The 14,192-nt window shown below is 33.2% G+C and overlaps 1 protein-coding gene and 1 long non-coding RNA gene across 13 annotated transcripts in view; one reads left to right on the top strand and one right to left on the bottom strand.

Annotated features, from left to right (window-relative positions):
• Positions 1-307: 307 nt before the first annotated feature.
• On the bottom strand, positions 308-3,315 carry LOC145972809 (uncharacterized). Its single transcript, XR_014439293.1, has 3 exons — positions 3,011-3,315; positions 1,970-2,185; positions 308-902 (listed from the first exon to the last, which is right to left on the bottom strand). It is a non-coding gene; the product is annotated as an uncharacterized LOC145972809 (long non-coding RNA).
• The window catches only part of LOC145972801 (uncharacterized), a 231,699-nt gene continuing 220,814 nt past the window's right edge, over positions 3,308-14,192 (top strand). For all 12 annotated transcript variants that reach the window (XR_014439291.1, XR_014439290.1, XM_083101753.1 and 9 more), the window contains exons 1-2: positions 3,308-3,666; positions 7,215-7,633. Coding sequence is in view for 10 of the 12 variants with exons in the window: in XM_083101753.1 (XP_082957879.1) it covers positions 7,593-7,633 (41 nt within the window). In the remaining 2 variants the exon portion in view is untranslated. The remainder of the gene's footprint in view (positions 3,667-7,214; positions 7,634-14,192) is intronic.

The raw sequence follows: 14,192 nt of genomic DNA, 5'->3' as shown, positions 1-14,192 counted from the left end.
CACGACGGGGTTGAAACAATTGGCACACCCGATTAGCCGTCTCGGCGACGGCTACGTTTCCGCGTGCAAATTTAGACGGTGCACGCGGGCCCTCTTTAAATCTCATTTGAATTTAAAAATACGCTCTCGTTCGCGGCGAAATATCTCGGAAAATTTGACGCGTACCTTCATGCATACACATTCGTATTAAGGAACGACTGCATTCTCTCACTGTCGTCGAAATTGGACCACTTACCATATCAAAGCGGAACTTTTCGACATTCACTTTTAATTAAATGCTTTTTATTGCAATTTTATTCCAGAAATATTTGATACAAGAAAAAGAATAAGACTTTTTATTATTATGTAATGTGATATGAGTATCACTCTAACATTGCGACATATTTATCATAATGATAACGATGAATAATCTATTTATAAAAATTTACACGAGATGTTCAAGATTAAATGCGGAGCACGCTTCTCCACGCATTTCCACCCAGTTATTACCGTAGGTAAATTGTACTGTATACATTAAAATATATATTTACTTTAGCCGGCGTTTGCATACGGTTTCACTGCTCTGTTTCGAATGAATGCTGCGAAGAGGTAAAACACATGGATTTGCATAGGCACGTATGTAAGCATGTGCATATGCATGGCGTAGACAGATGTTAAATGTCCAGCACGAACGACGCCAATGCAACATGGTACGCATCTAAATTAATTTTGCTTCCGTGATAAATGGTTGCTATAAGTATCCGACAAATTGCGCGCACAGAGTCGTACTCAAAGAAGCGGCAACTTGCAATTACTCTCGCATTGAACCATGTCAATCTCGTAAAGATATTCCAAAGAATTTTTCTATAGTCGATGCAACATATCGTAATTGCATATGCATACAAGTTTCCGCTATAATTCGTCTGTAATTAATGATAATACGATAATATCAACTATGTAAATCAAACTTTGCAACACAAGAGAGAAATATTTATCTCACATGGCATTGTACTTTATCATTTTTCCTAAGATTAATTTAATGATCAATTCAGTAGCATATCTTTTTATGTGGTTTCATAAAACGTTTTGACCACATAGTTCTGATTAATTCAAATATGACGTACATTAGTTATCTTATCGCAACCGGTTTCTAACGATGTTATTCAAATATATTATAACATGAGAGAGAATCGTCGTCACTTTAATCAAATTTCCAGCCAAATTATATAAATATATCATAGACAAATAAGATTGAATGCTCAAACTGCATGCATTCTATATACATACAATTATTGCATAATAAAGCGCCTAATTCCATTATTATAAAATTTTATAACAATATAATATATTATATATACATGTATATATATATATATATATATATATATATATATATATATATATATATATATCGTTTAAAATAATGATTGAAAAAATAATGATTAAATTACGAATAATCTCTCAAGCAAATAATTATTTCTGTCAAATTGATTTATTCACATTAGAAATTTATATTTTGGTATTTAAATGTTAAACTTTTCTTTTTTCTTTAGTACTTAAATGTGTTTAACTTTTCTTAAGAGATATATCTTTTTTATCAATAATACAAAATCATTATCTCTATTTTAAAATTGTGACATTTAAATACATTAATCTTGCGATAAAGTAAACTCTTTAAAATTTTCTAAATAATAAAATTGAATTGCTTAAAATGTCTTAAAATAATAATATCTCGCACAAATAATTTCTATTGAGCCAATTCGCGTTAAAAAGGCATATTTTATATAAATTAATTTCTTAAAGAGACGTAACCTTGCCCATCAACAACATAAGGTCATTATGTACGCAACGCTTTAAAGCTATTATGCTATTTGAATGTATCAATAAAAAACTTTCGAACATGTAATTATTTTGATCGAACTGTCGATTGGCTCATTAGAAATTTACATTTTATGCAAATTTAATATATTACTTTTTTTAAGAGACATACCTGTTCATAAATCACTATCTTCGCGCCACTTTAAGATCACGATATTTGAATGAATTAATGAAATTTGTGAGTGTTCCCGAAGTATTTCTTATCTTGTCATCCGAAAAAAATATACCGTTGCATCGCGGAAGAGCATTCGATGTCAGTGCTTCAACCTGGGTCCATGTTCAAGGTCGTGCTTTGCATCGTCATGCTGATAGATTAACACAGAGTTTCCTATAAATGCATAAATGATGCATTAGAACTCCCTATAAATCTTGCATACTAGGGTTTATTGATGTCTTAGTAGTTAACATTTCTATACATATCACTAGACATTGTTGGTTGGACACTTCGTATCTAGATATCCATGCTTCATGACTGTTAATTAAAAAAATAATATTAAAAAAAAATTATAATTTTATATTAATCAATTTAATATTCTTGAAATTATTTCACCTTTATATCTTGTATGTGTGCATAGGTTTTTTACGTATATCAAGCATCTAAATGCTAACCTAACCTTAATCAAAATTCTAAATTACGATGTAACTTGTTTAAATAATCCATAATATATGTAATCTATTTCGACATTCTATGCGTGAAAAAATGTAATAATTCTATTATTATCCACATAATTACGATAATACGAACGCAGAATGTTCAATATTTAAATATTAAACGTAACTTTCTAATTGATTTCAAAAATGAATCATAGATATGCTTACTGATTCATGAGCATTAATTGTGCGGCGGATTTTCGATAAAAAGACGAAAAAGATAAGAGGAAAAACGGAAAAATTTATGTTTCTATTATATCTCGGACAAAAATATAAGAGAGCATCGATAAGATTTTAAAATGGCTTATAACATACTCGTTCTTACCTAACAATGGGCCTGTTCTTTTTAGCTACACTGCTGCACTAGTGCAATTAGTTAGAGTGAAAGAAAGTATGTTTGTCTCTTTCTAACTTATTGCACTAGTGTAGCAGTGCAGCTAAAAAGAACAGACCCAATTATTCTACGCGCGAAAATCATATTCATTAGTTGAAAAGTACGTACTTCTCTCTGCTCGTCGTTGTCTAATGGCTTGTAAACTTCCACATCGTTGAACTCGAGGCACGCGTTAGCCAAAACAAATATCGGGCAAGACAATGCGGCTTCAAAACACCAAAAAACTGCGTAACCGAATATCACTTACCGAAGCATTTCTCGGAATTCGCTCGGCTCGCGGAGGCGCAGCTGCCTAGGACGCGCGGCGGGGGGTGGGGGCAACTTAGCTGCGCGGTGGTGGGGAGAGCTCCCGGTGCGCGCGACGAAGAGAGGGGATAGCGGGATGCGTGTCTCTCGCTCTACGAACCGTTCAGTCCGAGTTCGGCGCGCGACTGGTACGTTGCGTCGTTCCGTGCGTGCGCGCGTGAAGTTTCAACACATCTCCCCGCCGATGCGCTCTCCGTTCGCGTTGATGTAACATCGATATTGGCGTTGCATCGCTCCTCCGTTTTCCGTCGTCCGCTCATCCGCACGTCGCGCGGAATCGCGGTCACCGGGTCGAATTTCGAGAGCAGGGTCTCGTCGGAGACGTCGTTCGTCCCGTGCCCGCTGAAGTCTAAAGTCGGACGGAGACAGCCGAGATGCGTAGGAAGCCGCCAGCAGCGGAATCGTCGATCGCGTGAGACAGTGGGACCGGAAGCTATCCTTGAAACCGGCGAAATGAGGTGAGTAAACCGATCGATATTCTCTCCTCGCTCCTTGCCTCCTCGTCCGCCATTCCATTGCTCGCGTTAATTTCTCAAGCGATTCGAAAATCACGTGATACCGACGCGACGTGAGCAGAAAGAGCGAATCGCGACGAACTTCAAGCGATTCGGAGCGCGCGATATCTGCTCCGAATGTGAGGAGGCGGCTGCCGATGTTCTAGTTTCGAACTCGCGTTGCGATTATTGATCGTCCTGTGATCCTGGGAGCTCGTTCTCCGAGACGCGAGTGCGATTTTTAATTGTCAATTCGTCTTCTCCGAAAGGCAAGCGTCCGGTGAGTTAGACATTTTTTCATGGCGTCGTTATTTTTCGGATTTATTGACGAACTTCACGCGGAAGCTCGAACGATCGACGAGCCCAAAGTGCGAGAATTATTATCGATTGATACGTGTTAGAATACGAAGAATTATTACGGCGGAATATAATTTCCGCTAATTAACATGCGATATTAATTATTCGACATAAATCAAGCGAGACGTCAAATCGTGTTGTTGCATCGTGGCTTTTCTACGATTACACTCGAGATGTATCTCGAGCTACTTGAATATCGATGCAATCGCGCGATTAATACGTGTTACGAACGGAGCTGCTGTTAAATATGCACGCATCGTGAGTGCTTTGGAAGTATGTAACGCGAATATCCGAGCGATAAATTGTTTAAATTTTCAGAAGTGGAATATTTTAATTACGATATCTCCTTAATTAAGATATTTCTTTCGATATAAATAAGTATATTGTAATGTTTGTTAATATTTGGATAACTAATTGGTAGCATTTTAAATATCAATTTGTTTAAATTTGAGTACATTAACAATCTGATATATGATGATGGATTGTTAATTTTTTACACACAATAAGCAACTGTTAAAGAAATATAAAAATCTAATAAATTATTATGTAAGTTTATACATATATTTAGTATTATTTAAATATTAATAAATCGGAATTAATTGATAGATTAATTTTCCAAATAAGACCTAGTAAATTTAAGTGGATAGATATTTTTAAATATTTTTTCCATTAAAAAATATAGAACCTTCCTTTAAAAATATGTTTTCATAAAGTCATGAAACAAGGTCATTAAAGAAAAACTAATTTTGATTGATTATTGTTAAGTAATTATTACTAATAAATTAATTTACCATATTATAGAAACTATTGTAATGATAGAACATAATTTGTGTTGCTTCCATTAAAAATTGATGCAAAATATATTTAATCATTTTTATTAATAACAAAACGTTATTTATAAAGATATTGATATATACATTTTTAAATAATTTTGTATTTAATTTATCTCTACAATGCTCAGTCAAATACGAATAATTGTGATACATTACTTGCATACGTATTTTACGTATTTACGTATTTTACTACAAAGGCGATTAAAATCGTAACAATATTCAGCGAAATAACTATTAATATCTTCCATGATGGTCTTTTAATTTTTCATTTCTCGACAAAATGATTATAATCATATTATTTGTGTCCGTGTATCACGTAAATACGTTGTAATAACTCATTGTCAATATAATTTAAATGTACAACAAATAAAATATTGATCGAATCATTCATTTGTACATTACACGCGGCTGCGGTTGGGCTCGAAATAACTTTTGAGCATGGATTATGCAATTTCGCGGCAATTGGATGTTCAGCCGCATTGATCGTGATTGCTTGCAAACCAATAATCTCAGAAAGCAGATTAAGGTCATTCTAATACGAGCCTAAACGTCATTTCCTCCTGTTATTCCTGAGAATCGAAAATCAATGATTGTATTGCTCTCGTATTTGCAAAACATAATCACAATCATTTGTTTGATTTTTGCAGTGAAAAATAAAATTTTATTTTCTATTTACGATCGACATTGACTGTTCAAATATCAATATATTTGACAATGGACATTGCAATGTAAAATTTGGGCGATAAACGAACGCAAATATATTTGACTATATCTATAGAAATTTAACATCATATAATGGTAAATATTGATTTTTTAAATTTAATTTGAGAAGATTCATATTCTTTCGGAGATATACAACGATAAAAAATTTCGAGATAATTAAGGAGGCTACTTAATTAAGATTTCAATTAAATTCTTTTCAAGAATATATGAAATTAAGGCACTTCATTAAATAGTTTAATTAGCATTATTGTATGTGTACAAATTTACGCGTAATAAGATAATAGCATTTTTTTACAATTTATAAGGTAAATGAACTAATAGAGCTAATAACTTACCTTAAAATAAAAACATGGCTGTGTTCTCCGTTCAGAGAAAAACACGATGCAGTTTTTATAGACCAATCAAGACCAATTTTCCTCGGTATCCGACAAAAGATTCACGTCCCCCGGGGACGCTGTCGATTAATTATCGTCTTAATTAGAGAGACGTGATTTATTATTCGTTGTTTAATCATCGGATTCCTCACGAGGCGAGAATTTTCGATCTTATTTCTCGGCGTTCAATTAAAGCAACGATGTAAAAATGACTTTTGATGAAAGCGCATTGAACGTGCGATTTTGAGCAAGCCTTCGAGATATCGATTAATTCTGTCCCTCCCGACGACGATGACAACGTGACGCTCTCTCGAAGGGTGATAAATTATTCCGCGGCCCCGGAAGCAGGATAAACATTTGTAGAGCAGCATGCTTTATTATTTATGCGATCCTTTGTGAATGGTAAATAGAATCTTCGCTGCTGCGTTACATACTACATGAATTTACAGTCGTGTCGCATAAAATGGCGCAATACGACGCTGCAGCGCAATAACGAAAAAAAAATAGATCGTAGTTCGTGTAACATTTGATGTAAACTGTATATTTAACGGTTCATGCGGAATTGTTGTGTTGCTCGTTAACAAACTTCCGCCAGCGGAATAATACACCATAGTATACACCAAAGTATCAGGATTTATATATGTTCCGCATGCGAGAAATAATATTGTACCTTATTTACATGTAACGCGTGATGTAATTTTAAGATGGAATAATATTTTTTTACATTTCGACAATTATAAATGCGATAAATTTATTTAGAATCTAAATAATATACATTTTTAAAGAGCTTTTTTTAAAACAATCACTATAACTGTAATATTAGTTTTAAAATATTTAAATTTTACTTTTTTGCAACATATTATTTTGAAAATAAATTTTTTTATAATTTTTTAAAAGAGAATGTTTCTAATAAATAATATAATTTTACGATATAAATTTTCATATATGTATAAACTTGTTCTGTAATAAAAATATTAGCCAATTTTTTTTATACAAAAGAATATATTAAAAAGAATTTTAATTTAGTTACTTTACATGTTCAACTCGCGCGTTAAAAAAAAATTATTAATCATCTTTTTTTTTTCCGGAAAAAGTCATATCATTAATAATATATATATTAATAATATATTGATATATTTTAATCATTTCGTTTATATTTAAATTCTACATTAATATTTAAATTCTACATTAATTTTAAATTGCATTTCTATTGTTATGATTTCAGATACCCGGTAAATAAGGACGTGCAATAACGAGAGAATGATAAAAAGCTACTTCAGAAACGCAGAGAGCGATTCGCGTATATCAAAGTGATTCCGCAAAGGGATTAAACGACGACGAGTACCTATTTAACAGGTGAACGCCGATCATCGCGAAATCGATCAAACTTCGTGGGAAACGACCGCGCGAAAAAAAAAACTCTCTCGTCCGGGAGAGATCATGGTGTGACTCGTGTGCGATCGATAGAGATCTCCCGGGAGATCGACGAGATTATCCGGTTATTGTGTGATTCGGTAGTGATCGATTGTGGTGCTGGTGCTTAATACGTAGCTGCAAGTCGGAGATCCGTCAGCGCTTAGGCTTCATCCTCATCGGTTTACTCATGCTGGGAGTGCTGAAGCGGCGCTGGAAGCCATCGAAAAGGTAAGTGAACATAATCACGGCTCATTGCTGATTTATTATGTCGCATTATATCGAGGAAGTATATGAATAAATCCTTTATTTACATCGGGTAATCAAAAAAGATCGTGATTTTGTTAAAAATATATTTATAAGAAATGTTGCATGTGTTGCTGTGTGACACAATAGTGATTCGCTAATTATAATATGTATCAAGAAGACTATAATACTGAATTCAAATGCATGTAACTGGTGCAAGCTTTATAAATATTCTAAATGTACGATTGCACGATTTTTTTTGCTTATCTGATTTAAAGTTTGATAATAAATGTGTTCGTTTTTATAAATTTTATATATTATACATTGATTTTTCTCTCTCTCTCTCTCTCTCTCTCTCACTTTAACTATTGGTAATGTATTAATATTGAAACGCTCTTTATATTAGGTTATTAAATAATAATATACTTTTTTATGCGAGAGAAAAGAGAGAGTGGAAAGTAAGAAACAATAGATTTTTACAGAGGAAGATTAATAATCTTTCTCTCATAATCAGAAATTCTTTCCATCTGAAGAATCACGCGAAGTGAATTCAATATTTAATTCAATATTAACTTCTCTTGGAGTTTTTCTTAATTAATACATTAAATAATGAATGTAAAATTTAACAGTGCTCTTTTCTAAAGCATTCTTTAGTGAATCAATTTTTTATGTAGTCGATTTAATTAATTTATTTAAAAAGCAAGTTTTATTTGCTCGTTATAAATTATTTGAAATTTTTTATCTTCTTTATATACATTTTTGGGGCAGTTCAGGAAGATAATACATTGAAAGATGATGGAAAGAAAAATTGCATTGATCTGTGCATAACTTGCTCTTCTGCTTGAAATAATTTATTTTTCGGAAATGGGAATTAATCTTGGGCCAATCAAAATTAGTGTCGGTTAATTTTGGACCATCATTCGCGTCTTGGGCGCAATAAAAATGAGTTAAAGTGGGGTCGTATTTTATATCAACGATTCGCGCATATTGCTCGTTTTTTAAAACGTAGGTCGTGCTGGAAGTTATTTTTAACGTGATTATTAATGGCGTCCCTTTAGCAACGATTCGAAACGCCAGCGTAACCATTAATTGTTCCTCATTTTATCGCAATTAAAAATATCTCCACATGCGGCGAATCAATTTTATTTCCGTTTAATATTACGGGCGTATATATTTTTTGCAATATTATTTATTATTTAATTTATTTATGCTATAACTGGTGCTTCTAAGCATATAATTTTTTCTTAATGTAGTTGATATAGCTCTCTCAGAAGCTATTATAAATTGATCAAGTCCACTGTTTGTATTCTTAATTTTAATACATTAATTAATAGTAGGATACTCTATATCATGTGCTCTAGTACTAAAATTAAGATATATACAGGGTGTTTCTTAATAAGTGCGAAAAATTTTAGGAGATACATACCTGTATATAAAAAATGCAGTTGATCAATTTGATTTTTGAGAGGCTCATATAAGTTCTCATGTTACTTTTCTTCTGATATTAATTGTATGACTATGTTATAGAAGATATTAATACGCCTTGATATTTAAACGAGATAATTTATTAGTTTATCATTTTTTTAGAAATATATATATATGTATGTATATACTCTCTAAAAGTGAATCAGTGAAAATATCACTAATTTAAACAGTAAAATAAGATTTCACTGAGAATCAGTGAGTATTTTACTGATTTTCAGTGGAAACGCTTATTTTTTTGTTATTTTATCTTATATCTCACTGATTATGGTCAGTTAAAATAAAATTCACTGTAAAACCAGTAAATTTCACTGTAAAACCAGTAATCGATAGTTCGTTCGTTTACCGCTACGATTGCTATCTCTCTCGTATTTAGTTTTAGTCATAAGAATTATATAAAGTTTGCAAAGAGCGACAGATAAAATTAAAAATATTACTTCGATTTAATTTCAGATGTTAAATCGATCTTATGAGTCGGCCAAATAAATGTCTGGCGACTTAATGAAAATTATTCGTTCGTTATCTATTTAAAATAGCAAGTTCAATATGCATGTAATATAAATAAAATAAAATTTTTGATATAATAAATATTTAGTAAATATATATAAATAAAATTTTGAATTTTATATGAAATAGATAGAGAGATGAATTGTAGTTTAATATTACTGACAATAACGAAAGAAATATTACTGATTGAAACAGTCAAAATTATTAACTAATTCTTTCAATAAAATATCACTGATTTACAGTGCTGTACTTATAACTGCTGCAATTAGTGACTATTTACTGTTTTTCAGTGATAATACACTGATTCACTTTTAGAGAGTATGTGTATGTATACACTTATCGAAACAATTCTAAATATATAACTGTGACGCGCGTATAATTGCTCGTCGACATCGCCACAAGACGAGCGGATCAAACGGCTGTCACGGGCCATATCGACAACGCGTCAACATTGCAATTGACGTTGCGATTCCGCAACTGTCGGGGTTTATATCGCCTCTCGAGGGATTAATACGTCATGTAGCGTCTTAAAAAAAAAGCAATAACCGCAATCAACGCGCATTCTTATTCATACGTGATAAATTATGCTAACGGTTGATGTCACCGCGCATATGCATCGAGCAACATTATTGACAGTCGGATAAATAATTCCGTGCGAGGGACGAGGTGACGCCACGCCGTGACACATGTGATCACGTATTGCCGCGTGTTGTATAGCTTAGCATAATGAGCCTTGTCGAGGCCAATTCGAGGGAATTATTACAACACCTGCTGCGCGCCGGGCCCTTAATTAATGTCCGTCTCAGGTCCCCGTCGCGCGGAACGAGACGTCAACGTGGAAAAAGCGGTAATACCGGAGGCGCCGCGATAGCAACACGAGAAACTGTGTGTGACACGTTGGTATAAATTTTCTCATGAACATCGTAGCGCGCAGCCCGCGATTAAGACTTCCGTCTCTCGCTCGCGAGTTATCGATGATGCTTTCGTGGATTATAATCGCGTCTGCCGCTAATTGATAACCCGGAGCAGATACATCATGGCTTTATTAAAGTCGTTGGAATCTCCGCGGGAGTTACTACCGCGCGATGGATCGATAGAATACCTACCGATGTTTTACTTTCTTTGCACAGCTGTAACGCATGACTTTTTTTATATGCCAATTATTATATTTGTAAAAGTAAAATTTTCTATCCAAGTTCGCAAATCCCTATTACATATTTTGCTATTTCATATATCATATTTTTTATTAAAACCATTTTTAAATAATAACATTAATTCTCTTTGTTAATTCCTTATTTCTAATAATAATTAGAAGTTATTTATTAGAAGTTAGGATTTTTAATCTCTCTTTTTCGAAATTTATCAATATTCGAATAATCCAAAATATGTAATAGGATTTACGAGCTTGGATAGAAAATTTTAATAAATATAATAATTAGCATATAAAAAAATTATAAAAATTTACTTGAAAAGAAAAATATTTTTAGAAAATTTTTATGGAAATGACGTCTAATTCTATATCTTTCTCATAAGAACTTTATCAAGATTTCACGTAAAATCGGACATCGATGTTGCGTTGTAGGAATAAAACATTTTATACTTTTAATCCAAGCTGATGCTCTTACTTTGCGTAAATATTGCCAGCGTGTACGCGCAAAATCATTATCGAACCGCCATCCTCCTTGCGGAGATAGAATGGAAACATGCCGGGAAAGCAGCGGGTAGCCGGAAATTTATGGCACCGAGCGGGATTAGTTACACGAAGTGCGCTTTTCAAGGCAGCTTTTCTGAAGCTCGACGGCAATTAATTCGCGCGCGGTTTCGAGTCCACGTCGGCACGCAGGAATTTACGCGCACGACATTCGCGCACAGAGAGAGGAAGTTATACGCAGCGGCGGCGGCGAGCTAATTTTAGAAGTATCACCGCGACTGATCTTTTCTTCGCGAGAGCATAACCGCTTAACTGCTAGAATGTTGCTCGCTTGTAATCTTGTCCTTTCGTATTCCGCGTAAAGAGGATTGCGGAGGAATGCGTCTTACAATTTATTGCGGTATCATTTGAACATCGGAATGTATTACTACGTGTATTAGGATGTTTCTAAAGTAATCGATGCAATCGAGTCGAGACGTCTCTCTCTCTCTGACGAGAAATTGTCGCTAATTAACGTTAACATACTCTGCATAATTTTGAAAGACTATGTGTATCGAGAGATATATATGAGAAATATGTTATGTATATTTTTCTAATATTATTTTACAAATTATTTTTATAGAAATTTTTAAAGCATTTTTTAAGTCATTTTTTTGGCCATATCTTTTGGAATAATTCTTCTTTAGGAACGATACTTTCAACATATTAACTAATGTTTTCAGTGGTTATAAATTTGTTATTTTTTTATATTCTGAAAAAGGTTTAAATTTTTTTTTCTTTTTTTAAGACCCTAAAATTTTTCGTTATATTGTTTTAGAATTGTATATTTTTACAAAGCTTTTTTTGTAGTAGAAAATATACACCAGTTTTCTGAAAAAATACTGCTCTGAAGTTTTGAAGCAAATTCTTGCAAAACATTTTGTAGAAATTTTATTTACAATGTAAATGTAAAATTCGCGACGCAGACTAAAAATTGGCACTGTAAATTACATTGGATTTGCTGATAACACCGGTTAGCGAGCCAGAGTTAAATGTAATTTCCACAAACAGGCTTTCTATCGTCAAATTGTGGGGAATGCGCGGAAAATAGAAGGCGAGGCATAGAAAGTCCCGAGTACTAATGAAATTACATACGTTTGTCGGATGCTCTGGGAGCCATTAGCACTTAAGATTTTGTCGGAATAGTCACGGGTTAAATTGGGACCGGTTTAGACGCGAAACCGATGCTCGAATAGGTAGCAAACGAAGTGGAAAATTGTGCGTTTTCGAGTGATTTAACCTTTTACAGTTTTGTGCCGAGGTGCGTTTGATACATCCTGGTTTATTCGTACTTTTTCGAGCACATTCGAAATTAGAGTTTTATCTAAGAAATGATAAAACTTTGATGAGATTGTATTTCGACGCTATAAACAGACAAAAGTGATCTCTGTATTTATATGACAATGATAATCCAAAAGTTGAGATACATATATTAAGTGAATCTATCAATTATACTATTGAAAAAGTTCAATCAATTCAGAATTTATTATTCTTTTAGTCTGTTGGAAAAATGAATAATTATCATTTTGCAAGATACAGCTTTCAATCTTTTATAAAGCAGATGATAAATCAAATTAAAAACGATATTAAATATCGAGTGATTTTCTGAAATGTCCTTCGATCGTAAAGAATTGAAATGCTTCACCCTTCTTCCGTTCTCGTTTTGAAACTGCGTTCCACACGTCTCGAGTTTGACACGTGTTTATACAGTGAGTCTGATGTTCGTTCGGGCCATCGCTCGTGAAAGTCGTGCTATGCATGTGTTTCGAGCTACGTTTTGTTTTCCAACCACGCATGCATCTCAATGCACGCCGCAATTTATCAAGCACGTATGTTAACTGAACTGCCAGTTTATTACAAATTTTATGCATTCTACATGTATAGTTACGTCGTTACGAAATTTTGTTTATTTTTAACATCCCAGTTTTTTCAGTATAGTAGTCGAAAACGTAGATTTAAAAAACATATACATCGTAAAAATAATTCAAAAATATTTTTCTTTTAATTCGAGATATAGTTTAACATTCATGAAAATTTTTATATTGTATTTTTTTAAGATAATTATTTCTGCAAAAAATTATTTTTATAAATTGTTCTCTTGAAAGTTATGTCATCAGAGAGACATATTAGCATTTTTGGAGGGCAATGACAGGAGCAGTTGGCGACCAGTAGGGTCAATGCGCTTTTCGATGCTGGAAACAGGTGGAGTGACATTTTTTCAAAGCATGATGAAATTTTTTGTAAAATGCATCTGCTAACAGACGATTATGTTTCGTTGATGTAAACATTTTAGTGCAATATTTTTGATAATATTACAATATTCTGAATGGGACGAACCAAAGGAAATTGAATTGATTGCTCGATCTTTTTTTTTAATGGTTAATCATGTATATTTAAAAAACACAAACGCAAATATCTTAGATTCGATAATTAATTCGATTATATCATATGCATTCTAATAATAAGTCTTGATCGAGCTATCAGAATTTGTTCAATTCATTTAGAAATTTCAAGCTTAATAGAAATTGAACCGCAAACTAGCTATGGCAATCAGTGCATAAGTAACAATCAAATCGATAATTAATACACTTAAATCAATAGTTATGTAATTAAATTTCTATCAACATTTCGAATGTATGCATTAATTTACGTTCTCCAGAGCGGCACGAAATTAGTAATTACGTTTGAAAATGAAGGATGTATAAGTGCACACTTTAGAATCATTTGCGAAACGCGCGCGCTAACTTCACGTCATAATTGATCATCGCACGATCAAAGGTCTGTGCGAACTTTATGAAATACCACGTTCCATGTATGCTGGAATCGCTATCGTTATTTCATGTAATAAATATACTACAGTAACGG

The sequence above is a fragment of the Camponotus vicinus genome, unplaced genomic scaffold, assembly GCF_025532165.1.
Source record: "Camponotus vicinus isolate PSW18456_S1 unplaced genomic scaffold, iyCamVici1.0 SCAF_6, whole genome shotgun sequence".
NCBI lineage: Eukaryota > Metazoa > Arthropoda > Insecta > Hymenoptera > Formicidae > Camponotus > Camponotus vicinus.
Note: the sequence above shows the minus strand (reverse complement) of the source record. Positions and strands in the feature narration are given on the sequence as shown.